At 39.8% G+C, this 27,029-nt stretch overlaps 1 protein-coding gene and 1 pseudogene across 19 annotated transcripts in view; one reads left to right on the forward strand and one right to left on the reverse strand.

Moving 5' to 3' along the window:
- Nucleotides 1-27,029, forward strand: part of CCDC7 (coiled-coil domain containing 7) — a 327,078-nt gene that overhangs the window by 187,621 nt on the left and 112,428 nt on the right. For 16 of the 19 annotated variants that reach the window (XR_009500275.1, XR_009500273.1, XR_009500274.1 and 13 more), the window contains 4 exons: nt 8,366-8,476; nt 13,395-13,493; nt 16,416-16,526; nt 18,485-18,595. Coding sequence is in view for 3 of the 19 variants with exons in the window: in XM_059911398.1 (XP_059767381.1) it covers nt 8,366-8,476; nt 13,395-13,493; nt 16,416-16,526; nt 18,485-18,595 (432 nt within the window). In the remaining 16 variants the exon portion in view is untranslated. Of the gene's footprint in view, nt 1-2,940; nt 2,988-8,365; nt 8,477-13,394; nt 13,494-16,415; nt 16,527-18,484; nt 18,596-27,029 lie in introns of those variants that run through there. The other 3 variants (XR_009500284.1, XR_009500291.1, XM_059911462.1) reach the window with 2 other exon arrangements.
- On the reverse strand, nt 1,543-2,473 carry LOC132360261 (vacuolar protein sorting-associated protein VTA1 homolog; annotated as a pseudogene).

A 27,029-nucleotide genomic window follows, 5' to 3' on the forward strand; every position in this document is an offset into this window, starting at 1 on the left:
AATCTCACATGCTAGTACATTTAGGTGCTTTTCAGTATTTTGCAATTAAAAATATGGTGTAATGAATAACCTTTACATATACATTTTCATTATTTGGTCTATGAGTATATATTAACCTAAGCTATAATAATCTAAAACAAGTAGGGACTAATACAAAATATATTTGATGCCAACAAATATTTAGGAAACAGTGAGTCTTACACATATTAAAATTTTCCTCACAATTTTTATGTCAGGTCTAGCATTATAGTAATTTACTTATATTTTATGTTTATAAAAATGAAAGAAAATACTGCTAAACATGTGTGTAAATTTGATATATAGGGATTTCACAATAGACCTGTTTTTCAGTTTAATGCAGTAAATGTGTCTCTTTATGTAGCTCATGATCATGTGTCAGATGAAAATCTTATGTTTAAGCATCAAGACTCAAAGTCAGAAACAGAAATGCATACAGAGAAACAAAAATCTTCTAGAGATGAAAGTCTCATTAGTAAGTATAATAATTATAGATGACTTTAAATTATTTTAAATTGTACTCATTAGAAGATCCTTTTTCTTTGGTTCGTGAATATGTATTTGGGCATATTTTTTTGAACTAGTTAAAAGAATCCTTGTATTTATTTTTTACACAGCACAAATGCAGGTGACACAGTAAATCCATAATTCCTCACAAAACTTATTAACTTATCAACTGAGAATCTATATTCTTAAAATCTGCATCATTCATAGCTATACACTCTATGGAATCCATTCCATAGTAGCAGAGGAGAACCTTAACTCAAAGCACCAAGCTTCCAGGCATTACTGCAAATGTCTTGTTTTCATTCTCTGATACATGCAGTCAAACTGCCTATGAAGCAAGTACCAATTCACCTTAAGCGCCAATGGATAAGGGAAAACAATTGGGAAACCAACATTATTCTTACATCTAAAACTGATTCTACCTGTTTACCTTGTTATATTTCTTTCCATGAACATTTTAACTTTTAATGTAGCTATAATTAATATGAATATAAATTGAAACTTAATCTCTTTCAGATTCATCTAACAATTTAGGATGTTCATATCTGTTTCATAAGTCCTGAGGAAAATAAAACGTGACCTCTAATCTAGAATATTCTTGCAATCTTTATTAAAAGTTAAATTTAGAATTTTATAGCAAAGTAATATGGTCTATTTGTCCAAATTATGGATTTAAAAATTCCTTAATTTATTTAGATTAAGATACAGAGCTGATTCCTAGTATATTTTATAGAAGTGTGTTTTCATTTTTTGAACAAGCAGGGTTCAGTGGACATTTTTAGGATCTTGCTTGCATCAGCCCTGTTAAGACCCAGAGATTACTGGATCCACTAAATGGACAATGAAAATTGGTCGAGGCTGTTGATGAAAGCTTCAACAGGAATCTGATACACAGACACAGATTTTATTGTTATAGTCAGTGGAACTGAAGTCTTCCTTAAAACTGTGCTTCTGATAGGCTGAAGATAGAGTAATGGACTGTTAGTTCTTTAAGCCAAAAATGCATGGATCTGTTCTACAAAGACTTCATTCTCTGCCTGTGGTCAGTAACTTGAGGGTCTTCTGTAGATTCTGCACTGCAGTGCTGACATCTTCATACTGCAAAGCTCTGCTAGAGTTATTTGCAGTATTTCTGAGGTCTAGCAAAGTCCTCTGATGTTAGTTGGGTATCTCCCTGGGAAACTGTACTGAAAAGTGCAGGATCAATGGCCAGAATAGTCTGTGGAGTAGGCTGGATAGTGTTACTTGTTACACCTGTGCTGTGAGGAACTTCTTCTGGGGTATTAGCAGGAATGCAGGCACCGGGAGGAATTTGTATTCCAGTAAAGCTGCTTGATGTCATGTTGCTTGGGTCATAAGTTGAAGATGACGGCTGAGGGGCTGAGTGGGTAGAGAGGTTGCTCCAGCATTTTCATTTTCTTCAACATCATTATCTTCTTCAATCCCACCAAGCCCTGCTTGAGGAGTCTCTCCATTCTTTAAAAAATTATGAATATATGTTGCCTTCCACCTTGCATACTTTCTGTGTTTCACGTTTTCATCAGTGAGTTCTCCAAATGCTATTTTGACATCTATTAAAAGACTTTCAGTGTAGAAGGACTTGATCTTGTTTTTGTGAAATCGCCCAGCATCATCTTCATTATCTACATAGAAAAACATTTTCAAAGCATAATTCTCCGAATGGGCAGAGCCAACTATTTCTTGAGTAACAGCTTCATTATCACCCAGCTGTTTCATAAGAGCTTCTAACTGATCCATTAGCTTTGGTGAAAATGTACGACATTCAGGAGTTTTACTATCAACCTTCATTCCTGTTTGCATTGCATACAAACAACAGTAATAAGCCACCACAGGGGGGCCCTGCTTGTCATGCTCCTGAGCCATCCTCAAAGAGCCATACGCTCTTAAACTGTGGGGGCAGTGGGGGAAGCGGAGCAAGCGTGGACATCTCCACTCCAGGAACCCTATTTGGGCATGTTCTTATAGAAATTTTACACTGACGTAAAGTATGAATGCCCTAAGATAATTAGAGAACAAAAGCAAAACTATTGATAACTTTTGGTCGGAATTTGTTGTCTTGAGACTGTTTCACAGTCGTGGGTCATGTGTTCAGTATCCCCTGAAGCCCAATATTGGACTAACAATTGTCTCTTAAAGGTTGTGTACCTTTCAGCGAGCTGTTCCTAGAGATGATGAATTTAAAACCCCAACAGATGCCTCTGACCTGTGGCAGTGTCCTTCTGCCTTAAGCTCCAGTTGGTGAATAGATAGTTGCTGAGATCTGTAACTCAAATGGCAAAATGGATCAGAGGGGCCAAAGGAAGGGTAGCCTAGGTGGCTTGTTGGAGGGCTTGCAGGTCATCCTCCTTGCTGTGGCTCCACTGAAAGGAAATGACCTTTCTTGTAACCCTTTAGATGGATGGCATTAAGAATGCAAGTAGATGAAGAGTTCCATCAGTCCCTGGGCCTCCTTTTTAATTGCTGGAGCAGAGAGGATCAAAGCCAGTCTTCTCCCATGGAATGAGACAATGAGACTCCATACCCAGATCAAGCCCAGGAATTTCACTTGTGTACTTGTACGTTTTCTGTAAAAGTGACCCAGCAAGTTGCCACCTGTGTGTCAGCAGGGTGTACAGCCCTTGTTGGGCTGTTGTCCAGCTCCCTTCTCTGGACTCAATAGGATGACATTATCAGTAGAGTAGAGTGCTAGTCCCTCCTCTGGAAAATCTGGGGATTTTCCAGGCTTTGATACATTGATGACAGATAGGAAATTCAGGTAGACTTGTGGAAGGATATGAATGGTGAATTGTACCCATTCCACATAAAGATGAACTGACTGGAATCATTCCCATTCAGAGGGATACTGAAAAGGGCATTTGTGATATCAATTGCTGAATAACAAGTTCCCACACTCTGGACAAGTTACTACGACAGTCACACTGTCAGATACCACTGATGCCAAGGCTGTCCTATTGATTGAACAGCCAAAATCAATTGAGTATCTGTGAACTCAAGATCAGGTACACAAGTCAAGTGAGTTATTGAATAGGGATATAGTCTCAAGGAGCCTTTTGCTGCATTAAGCTCAGTAAAGAGGGCAGTTTTTCCTTTTTCTTTCTCAGGCAGATTTTTGGGAGACAGAGGTACTAGGTGCTGGTAATCGGGTAGGTTCACAATCTTCTTATGCTCCTCTAACATGGCCTTAAGTGCAGTAATTGCCACCAGGGCTTGGAAGAATGAGAGTAGAGTTACACATAGACAATACGATGGTACTCTCCTGGAGAGCCCCGTGGTGTCCACTAGTACTTCTGGAGACACATTAGCCTGACTGATGATGTGCCCTGTGGGACCCTTTGACTCTTGCAAATGATCCAGCAGTATGCCCTGAAAGAGTCTCACTAGCACCTCTCAAAGTGCTCCTTACAGAAAGGAATTTTACTTTATTGACTACTTTGTTCTCTATGCCGATCTGTCAGAGAAAGGTGCCTGTTTTGACTTGGTCAATTAAGATAGCAAGCCAAACTGAAAGTAACAGTTAAGCTTTTATGTACTTCCTATAATAGTATAAGCAAGAGTCTAAACAGGAAAGGGCCCCAGCTCCACCAGTGTTTCATTTTCCCCATACAGCCAAACCAGGCAAGGGTCAGATGTATCAGTGCGGATGGGAGTAGGGGTTGGCGGAAGATTATCTCATATCTGAAGGAGCCCCAAACAAAAGGCTCTTGCCCTTTTATGACCTCAGGAACCTTGTGAATATTGATGTAGGATGGCTAGGAGTGTAAAAGTCCTGAATACTGTGTAGTAACTGAGGAAAGTATCTTTAGGTTCCCCCAGTAAAGTGGTCTACACAGAGGCACCTGAAAAGTACAGTGTATCAGCTGACCCCTCCCCCTTTCACAAGGAGGCCTCTGATGGAGGCACCTGTATAGGAATCCAGAATGCATAAGAACATGGTATGGATGGGCCTTAGTCCTCCACTGCAACTACCTCCAGTGTCTAAAGTTCACTGGGTGTGCATCAAATTTGGTGTGGGGTGAGAAGTATTCCCCCATGAGAACTTTCAGGTAGAGACCTTGTAATTGTCTATGGTTGGACCTGCGAAATTAAGCAGGATTTTGGCCTGGAGTTGAACTCCTATATATACATATGTATACCTATATATGCACATATACATACAGATATTCATACGCACACCTACACTGAGTGTCCTTTGTGTTTGTTGTGGTAGAGACAGAAATAAGCTTGGCTCTTTGGAGTGCTTGAAAAAAGCTTGGCTTCCTTTGTATCTTGGGGGGGGATGGAGAAGGAAAACTTAGTTTCCTTGGAGCTTGGAGTGACAGTGTACCCCTTTCCACTTTGCCCCCAGGGATTTCAGTTGGGTATTAGATCTTTGTACCTTGTTTACATTAATGACCCAGCTGTGCTGTCACATGTGGGTCATGATAGAATCCAGTCCTTGTTGGGTAGTACTCTTATCTGGTTCCAGTGGAGGATGTCATCAGTATAGTGGAAGTTTTAGTACTCGATCTTGGAGCAGGGGTTTTTCTAGGTCATGGGCTTGTGGAAGGACATTAAAGGTATGTTGTAACCCATTCCACATAAGGGAAACTGATCCTGGCCATTTGTGTGAACAAGAATGTTAAAAAGGGCACTTGTGATATCAATTGCTGCATACTTACTTGACTCACCTTGAGCAGTAAACTTCTGTGAAGGTCACAGGACCGTGTGATGCCAGTGTCTGGAGCTGTACTATGGCATTGAGCCAACGATAATCAATTGAGTCTCTAGGCACCCAAGGCCTTACACACAGACCGAAAGGGCTTATGAATGGAGAAATAACCTCATGGAGAACTTTTGTTTCATTAAGTTCAGCAGTAAGGGCAATGAGCTGTTTTTGGATGGTAAAGGTGCTAGGCACTGGTTTTCCACATGCCCCCCTAAAATGGCCCTAAAATTCAGTAGTTCCCATCAGGGCTTAGGGGTGAGATGCACATAGAAAATACATCTATACCAATAATACATTCAGTAATGGAAGCCATAACAATGGAGATATTTAGTGGGGTGTAGGGACATGCCTATAGTTGGATTTGGATAAAGATCCCATTTGGTGAGCTCAGACCAAAAACCAGTGAGCATTATCTGTTTTCTCCTCATCATAGTGTCCGTGGTTATAGAGATCTTAGTCATATGTGCATCAGTGTCCAAAAGGCCCAGATATGCAATTCTCACCTATCTCTCCATTGAACCTTAGCACATATCCTCATATCACAACTGGGGAGATAAGAATCTTAGTCTAGCCTTAATTCTTGTTTATATAGAAAACTGAGAGGTTGGGTAAAAGTAATGGCAGGGGGGTTGTGTCTCGGGTTCATCTCAAGATTCACTGGGAAATGCAGAGAGAAGAGCACTTGTGTTAGTCATAGATGTCATCATCATTTGGACTCTAGAGTGTCTGTGTGTTGGGTCACCTATGGACCACTACCTGGCCATGAATTCCTTGGTGGAGAGTCCATCAGTGTTCTCTGTGAGTTCCCGTTGTTGAGTAACTAGACCCAGAGATTTCCTTGGGAAACCACTTAAACAGGTCATCCATAAGTGGGTTCCTGATTACCATTTTTAGGTCACTTTCTTCACTGGCCAAATGATATCTATCTGTTGCTGGTTCTTCCTTTCCCTGAAATTTATCAGTGAAGATCTGGATTGTCTTGTAAACCAATTGACATCACCTTATAAGGAGGTTTAATGGAACTAGGAAAACAGCAAAAGTGGCACAAATGACACTGGAAATCTGAGTCTGGTTACCAGTCTCATCGTCTACTGTTTTTGCTGCTTGTTGTTGAACCAAAGGACCATCAGAGTGGCTTGTCAGGCACCTTCCAGATGGTTATATGGGTGGTTAAAACACCTTTTTTCAGTGTCAGGAAACTCATCGTAAGTGGGCCAAACCTGAGAAAGGAGCTGGGGAAGGAGAGGGAATCAAGTGCTCACATCATTGCCCTCCCCCCTTCCTTGGGCAGAGTGGTTGCTGTCAAAGCACTCTGAAAGAGGGAGTCTGTTGTGACACATCTCTTCACCAAGTTTCACAAATTACCTCCTTTTTTTTACTGGGGTATAGTTGTTTTACAATGTTGTGTTAGTTTCTACTGTACAGCGAAGTGAAGTAGAGTTCCCTGTGCTATACAGCAGGTTCTCATTAGTTATCTATTTTATACATATTAGTGTATATATGTCAATCCCAATCTCCCAATTCAGCCCACCCCCCCTTTCCCCCCTTGGTGTCCACACGTTTGTTCTCTACATCTGTGACTCTATTTCTGCCTTGCAAACAGGTTCATCTGTGCCGTTTTTCTAGATTCCATATATATGCCTTAATATACGATATTTGTTTTTCTCTTTTTGACTTACTTCACTCTGTATGACAGTCTCTAGGTCCATCCACGTCTCTACAAATGACCCAATTTCGTTCCCTTTTATGGCTGAGTAATATTCCATTGTATATATGTACCACGTCTTCTTTATCCATTCTTCTGTCTGTCGATAGACATTTCTCCAAAGAAGACATACAGATGGCCAAGAGGCACATGAAAAGATGCTCAACATCACTAATTATTAGAGAAATGCAAATCAAAACTACAATGAGGTATCACCTTACACCGGTTAGAATGGGCATCATCAGAAAATCTACAAACAATAAATGCTGGAGAGGGTGTGGAGAAAAGGAAACCCTCTTGCACTGTTGGTGGAAATGTAAATTGAATGTAAATTGAATGTAAATTGATACACTATGGAGAACAGTATGGAGGTTCCTCAAAAAACTAAAAATAGAACTACCATATGACCCAGAAACCCCACTGCTGGGCATATACCCAGAGAAAAACGGTAATTCAAAAAGACACATGCATGCCATTGTCATTGCAACACTATTTACAATAGTCAGGTCATGGAAGCAACAGATTACCTCCTTAATGATAGAGGAGAAGTACCCCAGTCTAACTGGTCTCCTCAGGTCACTGGGAAAGCAATCTTGAGAGCTTTACATTCTTTTACATTAAAAATGAGTCTCAAAAAATCACTGCCTTACAGGCTGTCTTATCAATGCCAGGGACAGACTTAGCACTAACAGTAGTCATCGAGTATAATTCAGTGAGCATGGTCTGCAGTGTCTTTGGTTACAAACTATTTTGTTTTCTGGTTTATCTTTCTTATGTTTCATTTTGTAAAGGTAACTATCTGTCTCTCTATCTTTTTGTTGTTTTCTTTTTGTTCTTTCCTGAAAGATAATATACTAGATATTCTATCAGTTTTTTATTTCATTTAACATTATATACTAGACATTCCTCCATGTTAGTTTATGGGATCTTTTTCATTCCTTTTACAGTTGTATGTACAGTTGTTTGGACCATGCTGTACAGCATAGTTGATATTACCATAGTTTATAGTATATACCTTGGTTTATGGAACCAGTCTCCTACGTTTCCACATTAAGTGGTTTTGAGTATTTTACAATTGCAGATATGCTGTAATGAATAATCTTGTGCATATACCTTTTCGTGGTTTGGTTTATGACTATGTTTTACCCTAAAGTGTTAAGAAAACTGGAGACCAAACTGGAACATATTTGAAACCTATGAATATTAATGAAATGATGAGACAGTTTCAGTACACATCCATTAAAACTCTTCTCACCATTTTCATATCAATCCAGCATTATAGTAATTTACATATAACTTTTGAAAATGTGAGAAAATGCTGACGTACATTTGTCAATAACTTGAAAGTATAGGATCAAACAGTGTATCTGTTTTTCCTTTTATTGGACTAAATGCCTCTCTTTATGTAGCTCATCATAAAGTACCAGATGAAAATCCTGTGCTTGAGCATGGAGACTCAATGTCAGAAACTCAACTGGAAGTAAAGAAACAAAGACCTTCTAAAGGAGAAAGACTCAATAGTAAGTATAATAATTATAGATAACTTTATTTTAAATTAAACTTAGCAGAAGATTATTTTTCTTTGGTTCATGAACATGTATTTTATAGAAATCTTATACCTTGACTTAGAGTGTGAACACCCTAAGGTAACTAGAGAACAAAGGTAAAATTATTCATACCCTTTGGTTGGTATTTCTGATCCCTTGGTCGTAGGTCAGCCACTCAGTATCTACCAAGACCCTATAACAGGTCAGTAAATGTCTCTTAAAGGGTGTTTACCTTTCAGCTGACTCCTAGAGATATGGGTTTGAAAGCCCAAAGCGGTGCCTCTGACCTATGTCAGGGGTCTTCTGCCACAACCTCCAACTGGTAAACAGAAATGTTGCTGAGTTCTGTAACTCAAAGAGCAAATGGCAGGGGGTGGGTGGGGAAGGGCAGCCTGGTGGCCTGTCTGAGGATCTCCATGTCATCCTCTTGGTCGTGACCCCACTGAAAGGAAGCGGCCTTTCTAGTTACCCCATAGATAGGTGCCATCATGGACCATACATGGGGAATGTATGTGACAGTGTAAGTTGCTTAATTGTCCCACCAATTGCTAGGCCTTCTTTTCATTTGTGGAAGTACAGAGGACCAACGCTTGGCACACTTCTCTGGAATGAGATATCATGACCCTTACAGATCATGCTCAGGAATTTTATTAGGGTGCCAGATAACTACCTTTTCTATAATAATGACCCCACTGAGTTGCCATATGTGGGTCTGTGAGGCATCCAGTCTTTGTTTAATAGTACCCATGTTGGGCCCTAAGACAATGTCATCAATAGAGTAGAAGTCTGTTGCACCCTCTGAGAGTGGGATGTTTCCATATCATCACTTTTGTGTTGATGACAGATATTTGGAGAATTTTGGTAGCCTTGTGGAAGTATGGTTGTGGTGTATGGCAGACCAACCCGCAAAAAGGTATACTGATCGTGATCATCCACAATAAAGGGAGGCTGAAAATGGCATTCGTTATATCAACTGCTGCATACCAAGTTCCCTCAACTTCAGACAATAGCCTGTATCACAGTCACAATGTCAGATACCATAGGTGTAAGGGCTACACTATGACACTGAGCTGTGTATATCGAATGAGTCTCTGCATCTAAAGCTGTGGGCACAAGTTGACTGAGTTATTGAATAGTTAAATAGTCTCATGGAGAACTTTCACTCCATGAAGCAGTCATTTTTCTTCCCCAGGTAGGTATTTGGGGAGAAAAAGCACTAGGCACTGGTAATTGGATAGGTTCACAGTCTAACACATGCCAACTAAAATGGCCCTAACTGCAGCAATTCCTGTCAGGAGTTAATACAAAGCAGGGGTTCACATTGACAGTTCATCTATAGTAATGATATCGTATATTAGTGGGGCCATAACAATGGAAATTTATAGTGATCTAAAGGGAAACACCCATCGTTGGATCTGGGTAAGGATCCCATTGGTAATGGCCTCAGACCCAATGACCCGGGACCCTTACCCAGATCCCTCACCCTTACCCAGTGAACATTATGTGTTTCTCCATCATGCTGGTGTCAGGAGTTGAGATCACAGTCACATAGCCCCAGTATCCAAAAGACCCAAGAAATGCAGTTCTTTCCTACCTCCCCATTAAACTCTGACCTTAGCATAGGTCCTCATGTTCCTACTGAGGACAAAGGGACTTGGTCTAACTCATAGTCTTGTTCATTTTTGAAAGCAGAGAGTTCTTGATAAAGGTTGGTGGGCTCTCAGTCTCATGTCAAGATTCAATGGAAAGAGCTGAGCAATAGCACTTGTATTAGTCATAGGGGTCATCCCTGCATGGACCCCAGTTCAGCTTCCTTTCAGGCATCCCTTGGCCCACTACCAGGCCATGAGTTCCTTGGTAATGAGCCCATCAGCCTACCTCTTTGACACCTCGTTATTGGATATTCACCCATAGATCTCTTATAGAGATCTAGGTCTAGATTGTCCAGGAGTAGGTTATTGATTACTGTTTTCACATTGCTTTTACTGTTGGTCAGTCACTGCTACCTTGGCAGTAGGTGCTATTCCATGTCCAACAGTTTGGCAGTTAATATCCAGATTGTCTAGTGCCAAATGACCTGACCTTATGAGGAGGCTAACTTGAGCTTGATACCTATCTAGCAAGGGTGGCATGAATGAATCAAGAAATCTGAGTCTGGTTAAGAATCTCACTCTCCTCACTCTATCAGTGTAGACCCTGGGACCACCAGCGTAGCACAGAGGGACACTGTCACTTCTGCAGTGGTGATCCAAACATGTTTTTCAGTGGTAGAGAACTCATCACAGATTGGTCATCCTGTCAGAGCCAAAATAGTACCCAGATGAGGAAGGAGAGAGTCTCAGATGTTTGCTTTTTTTATTCCCCACTTTTCTTCCACCTCCTCAGCCAATATGACTGCTGTCAAGACTCTCTAAAGAAGGTGTTTTGTAGTGACAGGCCCAACAGTGTGTGTGACCTTCTCCTTCACCAAGTTTAACAAGATTAATCCCTTTAATATGGAGGCAAACTACCAGGTTTCTAAGATTTCTTTTGCTACTGGGTCATGCAGGGTCTCCCACCACTTGAGATCCCATCACTGGTGGACCATAAGCAGTAGCCACAAACTGCTTCCCTAGCTTTCTCAGAGCCCCGCTGGTGAACCTCTAATTTGGTTGACCCAGCAGGTGTCTCGGCCAATGAATCGAGGTCTAAAGAGAAGAAACTTTGCTCCCCCTCAGAACTGAAAAGCCTATAAAAATAAAATAGCACTCTCCTAGAGCACCCTGTGTGGTCTGCTAGCCCTGTCCAAAGCACACTGGCCTGGCTGCCCCAGCGGGCTCTCAGACTCTGGCTAATGATCCTATGGTACCCTCTCAGACCACATCACTCCAGAAATGTCCCACTGATTTACTAAGCACATCCCAAAGTGTGCCTTCCAAAAAGGCATTGAGCTTCACTTACCCTGCTTGCTGCTCCAATCTGTCTGAGAGAGAAATGCCAGTTTTTGAGTTGGTCAATTAAAATAACAAACCGAACTAAAAGTAACAAACCTTTGTTCACTTACCTCAATAGTTCAAGCAGGAAGGGCCCCAGCTATAGCAATATTCTATTTTCCTACTTGAAACGGCAGTGGGTGAGGGTTAGATGTATCAGTGCAAACTGGTATGAGATGTAGGAGAGGATCATCTCACAGCTGAAGGAGCACCAGACAAAAGGCTCTTGCTATTTTATGGGTCCTACGCCCTCAGGAGGTAGTGGTGGGAGGGATGGGAGTAGAAATATCCTGAATACTGAATCATAACTGAGAAAAGTTTCTTCAAGCCCCGCCCACCGCCCATAAGGTAGTCTAGGCAGTGGCAGTGCCCGAACAATACAGTGTCCCAGTCAAGTCCCACCCCCGCCTCCAGTTGACGGTGACTGGGCGAAGAATGCAGTATGCTTGAGAGAGTGATGGGGGTGGGAGGGCTGTGTCCGTGACTGCAACCACCTCCAGTGCCTGCAGTGCACTGGCTATGCATCAAGTCTCTGTGGGTTGAGAAGCTTCTTTTCCCCATGGTAACTGCCAGGTAATGCCTTTATAATTGTCTGTGATTGTGCCTGAATGATCACACATGAGATCCAGCCTGGCATCAGGTTTCTTAAGTATATTCACATTTTTATATATGTACTTGTACATACATATGTAGTTATACACATATATTAGCCTGTATACCTACACATGTGTATATAAACCTGCATAGACATATTTAGAATTCATGATAAATCTTGGAAACCTTCAATTCTACTTCATCCCCTCAGGGCTTGTTCTGCCTACTTCCATTTAATGTGTGTATGTCCTTTCTTCCACTTCGTGAATACTCTCTCTGAATAATATAACACATTTACTCATTTGTTCCATCTTGTTATGCCTCTAAAATTATTCTGGAATTTCTTCGCCTATAGGTATGGAAAAACAAGCCTCCTGAAAATATTTTGTCATGTGTTTACAGTCTCTCCACGCTTCTGCCCATGAATGAGGGTATATGTCAAATATTGTATTGATGAGTTACTTGCATTAGTACTTTTTTTCTTTCAGTAGGTTCATTTCTTTAAATTTGCTTTCAGTTTTAGTTCCTCTTTTGTTATTTAATTTTATTTTTGAAACATGTGGACCCTGCTTCCAAAAGTAAAAACTATGCAAAAAGGTATACTTAGAGGAGTACCATTTCTTCTTCAGTTCTCTCCCTTTTACCCTATGGGTAAACAACTACATTGTTTTCTATCTCACTTGTTTTTCATTTTGTAAAGGTAAGTATCTCTCTAATTCTCTCCCTCTCTCTCTCTCTCTGTCTCTTATTTCCCCTTCTTCCTTACTTAGAAGATACCACACAACTTTTCACCTTTGGGGTTTTTTTTTCCACTTGATATTATCTCCTTGAAATCCCTCCAAGTCAGTTTATAGAGGTTCATTTGATTCCTTTTACATCTCTACATACAACAGTTTGTACCATGTTATTTACCATAATTTACAAAGTTTATAGTATATGTATTAGCTTGTTTATCTAGTTTCCCATGCATGAACATTTATATGCAATTACGAATAATGCTGTAATTAGCAAATTGTACACATGCGTTTTGTTGATTGGTCTATGAAGTCTACATGATCTGTAAAATATAAATAACTTAAGAGAAATAGAGACAAATATAAACTATGTATAATGCCTGGAAATGTTTATGAGATAATGAGAAAGAGTCAAAACACATCTATTTATTAAACTCCTCTCACAGTCTTATCAGATCTAGCATTATGGTAACTTCACTATAACTTCAGAAAAATGAGAATGTTGCTGTATGCTTATTATAAATTTTATATATAGAGATTTATAATAGTTGTATTTTTCTATTCAATGGACTAAGTATATCTCTTATGTAGCTCATGATAAAGCATCAGATGAAAATCTTATGCGTGAGCATCAAGAACCAATGTCAAAAACCCAAATGCAACTAAAGAAACAAAGAGAGAAAAGACAAAGTAAGTATACTAACTACAGATCACTTTAAGTTATTTAAAATTAATTACAGCTAAAGATCTTCTTTGGTTCGTAAATCTGTATTTTAATATATATTTTGGAGAAATTTTATACTTTGACCTAAAGTATAAATACCCTAAGATAACTAGAGGATAAAAGCTAAAGTTATGAAACTTTTGGTCAATATTTCTGATTGTAATGTTTTTCATAGTCATGGTTCATGCACTCAGTATCCACTAAACCAATAATAGGCACATAATTGTCTTTCAAAGTGTGTGTACATTTCACCCTACTACAGGAAGTTAGGCATACAGATGCCTAAATTAATCCACTATCTTGTGGAATTGCCTTCTTCCAAAGACTCTAAGTGATGAACAGAGAAGTTGCTGAGAGCTGTATCTCAATGCATTATCAGAGGGGCCAAGGCGAAGTGTGACCTGGGAGGCCTGTTGGATGGCCTCCAGACCATCTTGTCGCTTGAGATCCATTCAAATGTAGATGCATTTTTGGAAACTTAATAGTTGGTTGCAGTCAGGATCCCACTGAGGGGAATGTAAGAGTGCCAGTAGCAGAATAGCTCCACAGAGTTTTGGGACTCTTGTATTTGTTGGGACTAAGAGGACAAATATTGGTGGTTATCTCCTCAAGATGATACGTATTGTGCTTTCCCACAAGGTCCTTGTCCATGTCCCTATTAATGACCCAGCTGCGTTGCTGAGTATGGGTCAACATAGCATCAGTCCCTGTAGGGTAGTACACATGCCTGGGCCCACCAGGAGGATGCCACCAATATACTGGGCAGCTAGTTGGGAGTGGGTCTTCTTCCTGCTCATGACCTTGTGGGAAGGACATTAAAGGTGTATTGCAGTCCATTACACAAGAGGCAAGCTGATCCTGATCATCTGTGTGGACAGGGATGCTGAAAAGGGCATTTGCAATGTGAATTGCTTCATACCTATTTCCCTCAGCTTGGGCAAGAGCCTCTATGGCAGTCACAGTGTCAGGTAAGGCCAGTGTCCTGATCTGTACCACAGCATTAAGCTGCCTGTAATCCAGTCTATAGGCATGTTAGGCCATATGCACAGGTTCACTCAATTATTGAATGGAGAGGTAATCTCACAGAGATGTTTGGCTTACCTAAACTCAGCAAAGAGGGCAGGCATTTGTTTTTCTTTGCTTAGTAGTTGTTTTTAGAGACGAATCTCTAGGCACTGGTAGTCTGGTAGGTTTGCAGTCTTCCATATGCCCCACTAAAATGACCCTGAGTGCAGTAGCGCTCATCACGGCTTGGTGCTGATGTGAGTTGGAGTTCACATAGAAAATACACCTGTACCCGTTACGTATTCAGTAGTGGGGGCCATAAAATAGAGGTATATAGTGTCCAAAGGCACCCCCCACCATGGCCAGGTGTAAGTATACGTCAAAAAGCATTAACTGTTTTCCTCTCATCCTGGCGTCACAGTTGTGGAGGTAACAGTCATTGGTAAACTAGTAGCCAAATGGCCCAAGGTATGCAATCTCCCCCCACTGCCCCTATGAGCTCTGAGTTGGCATATATTCTTAGGTGCCAAAGGGGACATAGGGACTTGGCCTAATCCCTAATTTTGTGTAATTTTATAAGCCAAGCATTCTGGGTAAAAATAGAGTTCTCCACTTCATCTTGAGACCACTGGGAGGAGCAGAAGGGATCGCACGTGTGTTAGTAATAAGTGCCATCACCATTTTGGTTCTCGTGGGGCTGTGTGTTGGCCCCCATGGCTCAGTACCTATCCACAGGATGCTTGCTAGAGAGTCCATCCATCCCTTCCTTGAGCCTCCATTGCTGGGTAACTAGACAGTGTTTCCAGTGGCAGGGAGCTCACCATGGGTGGGTGGAACTTTTCAGAAACCAAATGTCACCCAGAAGAGGAAAGAGAGTGTCTTAGGTGTTTGTGTCTTTTCTTCCCCACCCCCTTCCTTGTCCTCCTTGGACAAAGTGCTCCGTGTCAGGGAACTCAGAACCAGGGGTTCTGTTGGGACACCACCAACAAAGTGCCACTGTCCCTCACGAAGTTAACAAGAATAGCTCCTCCATGGTGGAGTCTCTGTAGTCTCCTCAGGTTGCTGGTCAAGTGAAACTGAGAAATCTGGATCCTTTTTCATTAGACGTGAGTCTCAAAACCTTGCTGTATCATGGGCTATCCATCAGTGCCAGAGACAGGCTAAGAGTTAATAGTAGTCACTGGGTACAACTCAGCCAGCACTTTCTGCAGTGACTTCTGTGACCCTCCAGGTTGTCTTTTGGTTTATATTTTCTCTATTTCATCTTTTAAAGATAAGTTATCTTTTGTCTTTTTTTTTTAATTCCCTTTTCTTCTTTCTTTCTTAAAAGTTAGCCTGTTAAATATTGTTTCAGGTTTTTTTTCTTCATTAAGCCTTATATCCTAGAAATGCTCCCAAGTCAGTTTGTCAGGATGTTTTTCATTTCCTCTTATACCTATTTGTACAGCTGTGTATGCTACATTATATCCCATAGTTTATATTTTCATAGTTTACATACACTGCTTTAGCTTACCAATTCGTATGCTTGTACGCTTAAGCGGTTTTGAGTATTTTGCAATTACAGGTATGCTGCAATGAATAATCTTGAACATATCTATTTTCCTTGTTTGGTCTATCAGTGTTTATTAACTGAAAACATCAGGAAAACTCAGAAAATGAGAGACTAATATAAAATATATTTAAAATTAGGAATATTAATGATATGAAAAAATATTTTCCACACACACTCATTACGGCTCATAGTTTTCACATCTGATCTCGCATTATGGTGATTTACTTATAACTTCATATAAATGGGAGAAAATACCAGTGTTCTCTGCTTTAAATTTGAAATCTAGGGATCTCTTTTTTATTTAATAGACTAAATCCGTCTCTTTATGTAGCTCAGGATGAAGTACCAGATGGAAATCATATGCTTGAGCATCAAGATTCAGTGTCAGAATCAGAGATTCGAGTGAAGAAACAAAGCCCTCACAAAGGGGAAAGACATATTAGTAAGTACAAAAACTACAGAAGACTTCAAGTGATTTTAAGTTAAGCTCATTACAAGATGTTTTTATTTTGGTTCACGGATACGTATTTTTTGAGCATATGTTTTATAGAAATTTTACACTTTGACTAAAGTGCGAATACCATGAGATAACAGCAGAAATCTTGAACCCTTTGGTTGGAATTTTTGTTCTTAAGATTATTTTATGACCAGAAGATGAATGCCCCAAGGCCCAATAGCAGGTGAATAATTGTCTCTCCAAAGTAGTGTGCCTTTCAGCCGACTCCAGGTAATTATGGGTACAGAAGTCCAATGGATTCCTCTACGTGTCACAGCAGCCTTTTGCCATAGGCTCCAATGGCAAACAGATGTTTCTGAGATCTGTAAATCAAGCGTCAGATGGGGGTCATGAGGCCTGTTGGAGGGTCCTTAGGGCACCCTCTCGGTTGTGTCCTCACTAAAAGGAAGCAGCCTTTCTGGTAACCCCATAGATGGGTGTCATCAAGGGCTCCACATGGGCAAATGAGAGTGCAAGTGGTCAAAGAGTGTCACTAATTGCTGGACTGCTTTTTATTTATCGGAGTTGATTAGCCCAAGCATGGCAGTCTTCTCCTCTGGAATGAGATGTCATGCCCCTTAGAGGCCATGTCCAGGAATTTCACTAAGTTACCAGGTAACTAACTGTACCTTGTGTGTACTGATGGCCCAGCCAAGAGCTGCTGGTGGGTTCACAGTGCATCTACTCCTTGTTGGGGGTGTCCTTGTCTGGGCCCACTTGAATGAAAACTAGTCCTCCCTTTGAGAGCAGGCTGCTTAGACGTCATGAGCTGTGCCCTGATTATAGATATTTGAGCAATATGATGGCCATGTGAAGGACATTAGTAGGATATTGCAACTCCTTCCATATAAGGTTAAACTAAAAACTGGGATCATTTATGTGGAGAGGGATGCAGCAAAGGGCATTTGATTTGTCCGTTGCTGCATATTGAGGTCCTTCAGTTTGGAAAACAGCCTGTATGACAGTTACAGTGTAGGTACCACCAGGTCTCACGGCTGTACTATAGCATTGACCTACCAAAATCAGTTGAGTCACATGTACTTGAGGCTGTGTGCAAAGATCAAGTTAGTTATTCAAATGGGAAATAGTCTCATGGAGAGATTACTATTCATTAAGCTCAGCAGTGAGAGCAGTTTGTCTTTTTCTTCCCAGGAATTAGTTTAGGGAGACACAAGTGGGAGGCACTGTTTAGTCTGGATGTTCTCAGTCTTCCACGTGCCCCTCTAAAATGCCCCTAAATACAGCAGTTCCCATGAGGGAACTGAATTCGAGTGTGGGTGCACATAGAAAATACATCTACATCAATACACATTCAGTAGTGGGGACCATAAAAATGGAGTTTTGTGGTTGCCTGAAAGGATACACTCACAGTGTAGTGTTTGACCAAGGGTGTCCTTGGTGGTGGCCTCAGATGAAAAGCCAGAGAACGTTATCTCTTTCCCCCAGCACCTGGTGTCAGAGGTTATGGAGATCATGATCACCTGTGCACCAGTAGCCTAAGGGCTCTAGAAGTGTAGCAGTGCCCCACCCCACTTTGAATTCTGACCTTGGCATACATGCTCAGATCACCACCCGCGGCAGGAATATTTTGTGTATGTATGTGTGTGTGTATGTGTGTGTGTATATATATTTATATATATACGCACACACACACATACAGATATATATAGATAGGTAGATCAATAGATATGGCCTAGAAATGTTAGTGTTACACCTTCTTTAACAAATACCCATTAAAAATATCCTCTCAAATTTTATGTCACATCTGGCATTATGGTAATTTACTTATAACTTTATCAAAATGAGAGAAAATTTTGCTGTATATATGTTATAAATTTGAAATCTAGAGATTGCATACTAGATCTGTTTTTCCATGGAGGAATTAAATGCATCTCTTTATGTAGCTCATGATGATGCACCAGACAAAAATCCTATGCTTAAAGATCAAGAGTCAGTGTCAAAACTCCCCATGCAAGTACAAAAACAAATAACTTCCAGAGGAGGACAACACAGTAGTAAGTATAACAATTATAGGTACCTTTAAATTTAAAAAAATTAATCACATCAGAACTTATTTCTTTAGTTCATGAATATGTATTTGAGCATATAATTTATAGCAATTTTACACTTTGATCTAAATGTGAATACCATAAAACAACTAGAGAAGAAGAAACATTTAACATTTGGTTGGAATTTCTTGTTATAAAACTACTTCATGGCGGGACTTCTGCACCCAGTGTCCACCAAGATCCATAACTGGTCAGTAGTCTTTCAAAGGGTGTTTACTTTCAGGCAACAATAGGAGATTATGAGTCCGAAGCCAGGTGGCACCTCTGATGTGTGGCAGTGTTCTTTTGCCACAGGCTCCAATTGGGAAACAGAGAGGTTGCTGAGACCCGCAACTTAAAAGGCGGTGAATTCAAGGGGGCAAGGAAAAGGGTTGCCTGTGTAGCCCGTTGGAGGGTCTCCAGGGTATCCTGTTGTCAGACCCCACTCAGGGTAAAGGTCTTTTTGGTAACCTGATTGATGGGTGCTGTCATCAAGGTGGCTTTGTAGGGGAAGTTGTGAGTACCAGTATCTGAATAGTCCCACAAGTCATTGGGCATCCTTTGTGTTTGTTGGGGCTGAGAGCCTGAGCATGACTAAAACTGGGCAGTTATTGCTTCCGGACTGAGAGCTACTGTCCCTTCCCAGTTTATTCCCAGGAATTTCCCAGGATTCATAGGCCCTTGTGCCTTGTCCATAGTAATGTCCTAGACATGTTGCTACATGTGCGTCAAAATGGCATACAGTCCTGGTTGAGTAGTACCCTTTCCTCGACCCACTAAGAGGCATTCATTAATATGTGGAAGGCTAGTGCTCCATCTGGGAGTGGGACTTCTTCCTGCTCATGACCTTGTGGAAGGACATTAAAGGTGTATTGCAACGCATTACACCAAAGGCAAGCTGATCCTGATCATCTGTGCGGACAGGGATGCTGAAAAGGGCATTTGCAATGTGAATTGCTTCATACCTATTTCCCTCAGCTTGGGCAAAAGCTATGTCAGTCACAGTGTCAGGTAATGCTATTGCCATAGTTGTACTACATCACTGAGGCTGATTATTGCTTGAGTTTCCAGGTACCCAAGGCCTTTTGCAAAGCTCAGATAATGAACCTTGGCTTCCTTAAGCACAGCAATGGGGACAGTTTTGTTTGTTTGTTTTTGAATTCCTGAGGCAATTAATGCTGTTTTTGAGAGACAATACTGCTAGCAGGTAGTAGTTTGGTAGGTTTACAGTCTTCCATATGCCCCACTAAAATGGTCTTAAATGCAATAATATCCTTTAGGCCTTAGAGTAAGTGCAATCCGGTATGCATATCGATAATACATCTATAACAATAATCCATTCAGTAGAGTTGCCACAATAATGATATGTTACACCTGTAGTCAGGCTGGGTAAGGATCTCGGTGGTATTGGCTTCAGACAGAAAATCAGAGAGCATTATCAATTTTCTCATTCTCATCCCAGGGGATTGGGGGTCACCATCAACTGTGGACCATTACCAAAAGGGCCAAGAAATGCAGTTCTCCCTCATGTGTACTCTAAACTTTGACCCTTGGCATAGGATCTCACTTCTTCACTCTGGACTTAGGAACATTGGACATTTCATAGTCTTGTTTAATCCAAAAAGTTTGGGTAAAAGTTGGTAAGGCTCTATGATTCATTTTAGAATTTACTGGGAGAAGGAGAAGAAATAGTCATAGGGGTCATTACCTGGCAGACCCTATAGGGGCTGCCATTTGGCCCCTTAAGGCACGCTACTTGGCCATGAGTTCCTAAGTGGAGAACTCATTAATCTCTTCTTTTGAGCTCCCACTATTTAAAAAACAGACGCAGAGGTATTGGGAGAGCACTACCCAAATTCTCCACTAGTGTGTGCCAGTTAGCATTTTCATGTCACCTTCTGTGATGGTCTCTCTTTGTTATTTTGGCAGTAGTTACATTTTCCCTGCCTAAGAATTTGTCAGTTAAGATCTGGATTATATCACTAACACACGGACCTGATGTTATGAGGAGCTTTAATTGAGCTTGATAACCAGCAGGAGTGGCACTAATGAACCTAGAGTCTTGTTAACAATCTCATCATCCACCACTGTCACGTTCTCATTGTAGAACCAAGGGACCACCAGTGTAGTTTGCAGGGCTGCTGTCCTCTGGAAACTTGGTCTAAACATGTGTTTTAGTCATAGAGAACCCATCACTGGTGGGCCAAAGCTGTCACAGCCCAAATGGTTTCTAGCTGAGGAAGAAGGACTTGAGTGTTCCTCTTAGCCTCCTTGATCAAACTTTCTGCTGTCAAGACACTCTTAAGGAAGTCCACCCACGAAGTGCCACTGTTCCTCACTAACTTTAAGAAGAGCTAACACCAATCCTTCTCAAACTCTTCCAAAATTGCAGAGGGAGAAACACTCCCAAATTCATTCTACGAAGCCACCATCACCCTGATACCAAAACCAGAAAAAGATATCACAAAAAAAGAAAATTATAGACCAATATCACTGATGAACATAGATGCAGAAATCCTGAACAAAATACTAGCAAACAGAATCCAACAGCACATTAAAAGGATCATACACCATGATCAAGTGGGATTTGTCCCAGGGATGCAAGGATTCTTCAATATACACAAATCAGTCAGTGTGATACACCACATTAACAAATTAAGGAATAAAAACCATATGATCATCTCAATAGATGCAGAAAAAGCTTTTGACAAAATTCAACACCCATTTATGATTAAAAACTCTCCATTAAATGGACATAGAGGGAACCTACCTCAACATAATAAAGGCCATATATGACAAACTCACAGCAAGCATCATACTCAATGGTGAAAAACTGAAAGCATTTCCACTAAGATGAGGAACAAGACAAGGATATCCACTCTAACCACTCTTATTCAACTTAGTTTTGGAAGCCCTAGCCACAGCAATCAGAGAAGAAAAAGAAATAAAAGGAATACAAATTGGAAAAGAAGAAGTAAAACTGTCACTGTTTGCCAATGACATGATACTATACATAGAAAATGCTAAAGATGCCACCAGAAAACTACTAGAACTAATCAATGAATTTGGTAAAGTTGCCAGATACAAAATTAATGCACAGAAATCTCTGGCATTCCTATACACCAACAATTAAAAATCAGAAAGAGAAATTAAGGAAACACTCCCATTTACCATTGCAACAAAAAGAATAAAATACCTAGGAATAAACCTGCCTAAGGAGGCAAAAGATGTACTCAGAGAACTGTAAAACACTGATGAAAGAAATCAATGACATAAACAGATGGAGAGATATATCATGTTCTTGGATTGGAAGAATCAGTGTTGTGAAAATGACTATACTGCCCAAAGCAATCTACAGATTCAGTGCAATCCCTATCAAACTACCAATAGCATTCTTCACAGAATTAGAACCAAAAACCTTACAATTCATATAGAAACACAGAAGACCCCGAATAGCCAAAGAAATCTTGAGAAAGAAAAACGGAGTTGGAGGAATCAGGCTCCCTGACTTCAAACTATACCACAAAGCTACAGTAATAAAGACAGTATGGTACTGGTGCAAAAATAGCCATTCTGACTGGTGTGAGGTGATGTCTCATTGTGGTTTTGATTTGCATTTCTCTCATAATTAGTGATGTTGAACATCTTTTCATGTACCTCTTGGCCATCTGTATGTCTTCTTTGGAGAAATGTCTATTTAGGTCTTCTGCCCATTTTTTTTGTTGGGGTTGTTTGTTTTTATGATATTAAGCCACATGAGCTGTTTGTAAATTTTGAAGACTAATCCCTTGTTGGTTGCTTCGTTTGCAGATATTTTCTCCCATTCTGTGAGTTGTCTTATTGTTTTGTTTATGGTTTCCTTTGATGTGCAAAAGTTTGAGTTTAATTAGGTCCCATTTGTTTATTTTTGTTTTTATTTCCATTACTCTGGGAGACGGATTGAAAAAGATACTGCTGCCATTTATGTCAGAGAGTGTTCTGCCTATGTTTTCCTCTAAGAGTTTTATAGTTTCCAGTCTTACATTTAGGTCTTTAATCCATTTTGAGTTTATTTTTGTGTATGGTGTTAAAGAGTGTTCTAACTTCGTTTTTTTACATGTAGCTGTCCAGTTATCACAGCACCATTGATTGAGGAGACTGTCTTTCCTCCATTGTATAGTCTTGCCTCCTTTGTCATAGATTAATTGGCCATAGGTGCATGGGTTTATTTCTGGACCTTCTATCCTATTCCATTTATCTATATTCCTATTTTTGGCTGGTACCATACTGTTTTGATGACTATAGTTTTGTAGTATAGTCTGACATCAGGGAGCTTGATTCCTCCAGCTCTGCTTTTCTCTCTCAAGATTGCTTTGGCTATTCGGGGTCTTTTGTGTCTCCACAAAAATTTTAAGATTTTTTGTTCTAGTTCTGTGAAAAATGCCATTGGTAATTTGATAGGGATTGCATTGAATCTGTAGATTGCCTTGGGTAGTATAGTCATTTTGACAGTATTGATTATGCCAATCCAAGAATATGGTATATCTTTCCATCTGTTTGTGTCTTCTATTTCTTTCATCAGCGTCTTATAATTTTCAGAGTACAGGTCTTTTGCCTCCTTAGGCAGGTTTATTCCTAGGTATTTTATTCTTTTTGTTGCAATGGTAAATGGGATTGTTCCTTTAATTTCTCTTTCTGATCTTTCATTGTCAGTGTATAGAAATGCAACAGATTTCTGTGTATTAATTTTGTAACCTGCAGATTTACCAAAATCTTTGATGAGCTCTAGTAGTTTTCTGGTAGCATCTTTAGGATTTTCTATCTATAGTATCATGTCATCTGCAAACAGTGACAGTTTAATTTCTTCTTTTCCAATTTGGATTTCTTTTATTTCTTTTTCTTCTCTGACTTCTGTAGCTAGGACTTCCAAAACTATGTTGAATCAAAGTGGTGAGAGTGGACCTCCTTGTCTTGTTTCTGATCTTAGAAGAAATGTTTTCAGCTTTTCACTGTTGAGTTTGATGTTATCTGTAGGTTTGTCGTATATGGCCTTTATTATGTTGAGGTATGTGCCCTCTATGCCCACTTTCTGGAGAGTTTTTATCACAAATAGGTGTTGAATTTTCTTAAAACCTTTTTCTGCATCTATCGAGATGATCATATGGTTTTTATTCTTCAATTTGTTGATGTGATGTATCACACTCATTGATTTGTGGATCTTGAAAAATCCTTGCATCCCTGGGATAAATCCCACTTGATCATGGTGTACAATCTGTTTACTATATAGTTGGATTCAGATTGCTAGTATTTTGTTGAGGATTTTTGTGTCTGTGTTCATCAGTGATATTGGCCTGTAATTTTCTTTTTTGTGTGGTATCCTTGTTTGGTTTTGGTATCACAGTAATTGTGGCCTCATAGAATGAGTTTGGGAGTTTTCCTTCCTCTGCAGTTTTTTGGAACAGTTTCAGGATAGGTGTTAACTCTTCTCTAAATGTTTGATAGAATTTGTGAAGCCATCTGACCCTGGACTTTTGTTTGTTGGGAGTTTTTTAATCACAGTTTCAATTTCAGTACTTATGATTGGTCTGTTCATATTTTCTATTTCTTCCTGGTTCAATCATGGGAGACTGTACGTTTCTAAGAATTTGTCCATTTCTTCCAGATTGTCCATTTTATTGGCATATAGTTGCTTGTAGTAGTCTCTTATGATTCTTTGTATCTCTGTGGTGTCAGTTGTAACTTCTCCTCTTTCATTTCTAATTTTATTGATTTGAGTCCTCTCCTTTTTTTCTTGATGAGTCTGGCTAAAGATTTTTCAATGTTGTTTATCTTTTCAAAGAACCAGCTTTTAGTTTCATTGATCTTTGCTGTTGTTTCTTCATCTCTATTTCATTTATTTCTTCTCTGATCTTCTACTAACTTTAGGTTCTGTTTGTTTTCTTTCTCTAGTTCCTTTAGGCATAAGTTTAGGTTGTTTATTTGAGATTTTTCTTGTTTCCTGAGGTAAGATTGTATTGCTATAAAATTCCTTCTTAGAACTGCTTTTACTGCATCTCATAGGATCATTGTGCTTTCATGTTTATTTGTTTCTAGGCATTTTTTGGTTTCCTCTTTGATTTCTTCAGTGAGCCATTGGTTGTTTAGTTGCATATTTTTTAGCCTCCACGTGTTCGTGTTTTTTACAGTTTTTTTTTTCTTGTAGTTTATTTCTAATCTCATAGTGCTGTGGTCACAAAAGATGCTTGATATGATTTCAGTTTTCTTAAATTTACCAAGGCTCGCTTTGTGGCCCAGCATGTGTTCAGTCCTGGTGAATGTTCTATGTGCACATCAGAAGAATGTGTATTCTGCTGCTTTTGGATGGAATGCTCTAGAAATATCAATTAAGTCCATCTGGCTAATGTGTCATTTAAGGCCTGTATTTCCTTATTAATTTTCTGTCTGGATGAGCTGTCCATTGATGAAAGTGGGGTGTTAAAAGTCCCCCACTATTACTGTGTTGCTGTTGATTTCTCCCTTTATGGCTGTTAGTATTTGCTTTATATATTGAGGTGCTCCTATATTGGGTGCATATATATTTACAGTTGTTATATCTTATTCTTGGATTAATTCCTTGATCATTATGCAGTGTCCTTCTTTGTCTCTTTATTTATTGTAGTGTCCTTCTTTGATGCTTTAAAACAGTCTTTATTTTAAAGTCTATTTTGTCTGATAGGAGTATTGCTATTCCAGCTTTCTTTTGATTTCTATTTGCATGGAATATCTTTTTCCATCCCCTCACTTTTAGTCTGTATGTGTCCCTAGATCTGAAGTGGGTTTCTGGTAGACAGCATGTATGTGGATCTTATGTTCGTATCTATTCAGCCAGTCTATGTCTTTTGATTGGAGCATTTAATCCGTTTATGTTTAAGATAATTATCGATATGTATGTTCTTATTGCCTTTTTGCTACTTGTTTTGGATTTGTTTTTGCAGGTCTTTTTTCTTCCCTCCCTCTTTTGTTCTCTTTTGTGATTTGATGACTATAGTGTTGTGTTTGGATTCCTTTTTTTGTGTGTGTGTGTCTATTATATTTTCGGTTTGTGGTTACCGTGATGTTTTGATATAGCAGTATATATATAAACAAGATTGTTTTAAGTTGCTGGTCTTTTAATTTTAAATGCTTTTCCAATATCCTGCATTTGTGCTCTCCTCTTCTCATAATTGCTGGTCTTGATATCATGTTTGTGTGTGGATTATCCTACCTTTACTGTATGTTTGCCTTTACCAGTGAGCTTTTCCATCCATAATTTTCTTGTTTCTAGTTGTGCTCTTTTCGACTTAAGAAGTTCCTTTAGCATTCGTTGCAAAGCTGGTCTGGTGGTGCTGAATTCTCTTAGCCTTTGCTTCTCTGTAAAGGTTTTGGTTTCTCCTTCAAATCTGATTGAGAGCCTTGCTGGGTGGCATATTCTTGTAGGTTCTTCCCTTTCATCACTTTAAGTATATCATGTCACTCCCTTCTTACCTTCAGAGTTTCTGCTGGGAAATCAGCTGATAACCTTATGGGAGTTCCCTTATATGTTATTTGTCACTTTTCCCTTCTTGCCTTTAACATTTTTTCTTTGTCTTTAATTTTTGTCAATTTGATTACTGTGTGTCTCAACATGTTTCTCCTTGGATTTATCCTGCCTGGGACTCTCTGCACTTCCTGGACTTGGGTGACTGTTTCCTTTCCCATGTTAGGGAAGTTTTCAGCTATTATCTCTTGAAGTATTTTCTCAGGTCCTTTCTCTCTCCTCCTTCTGGGACCCCTAAATGTGAATGTTGGTGCATTTAATGTTGTCCCAGAGGTCTCTTACATTGTCTTTATTTCTTTTCACTCTTTTTTCTTTTTTCTGTTTCACGGCAGTGTTTTCTACCATTCTGTCTTCCAGGTCACTTATCCATTCTTCTACCTCATTCATTCTTCTATTGATTCCTTCTACTGTATTTTTCATTTCAGTTATTGTATTGTTCTTCAGTTCTTCTAGGTCTTTGTTAAACATTTCTTACTTCTTCTCGATCCTTACTTCTATTCTTTTTCCAAGATCTTGGATCATCTTTACTATCATTATTCTGAATTCTTTTTCTGGTAGGTTGTCTATCTTTACTTCACTTAGTTGTTCTTCTGGGGTTTCATCTTGTTCCTTCATCTGGGACATATTCCTCTGGTGTCTCATTTTATGTGACTTTCTGTGATTCTGGTTTCCATTCCACAGGCTGCAGGATTGTAATTCTTGCTGCTGCTGTCTGCCCTCTGGTGGATGAGGCTGTCTAAGAAGCTTGTGCAGGCTACCTTTTGGGAGGAGCTGGTTCCTACCCAGTGGTGGGTGGAGCTCGGTCTTGTTCCTCTGGTGGGCAGGGCCATGCTCATTGATACTTTAAGCCTCTTGTCTGCTTTTGGG

Source organism: Balaenoptera ricei, chromosome 2, assembly GCF_028023285.1.
Source record: "Balaenoptera ricei isolate mBalRic1 chromosome 2, mBalRic1.hap2, whole genome shotgun sequence".
NCBI classification, from domain to species: domain Eukaryota; kingdom Metazoa; phylum Chordata; class Mammalia; order Artiodactyla; family Balaenopteridae; genus Balaenoptera; species Balaenoptera ricei.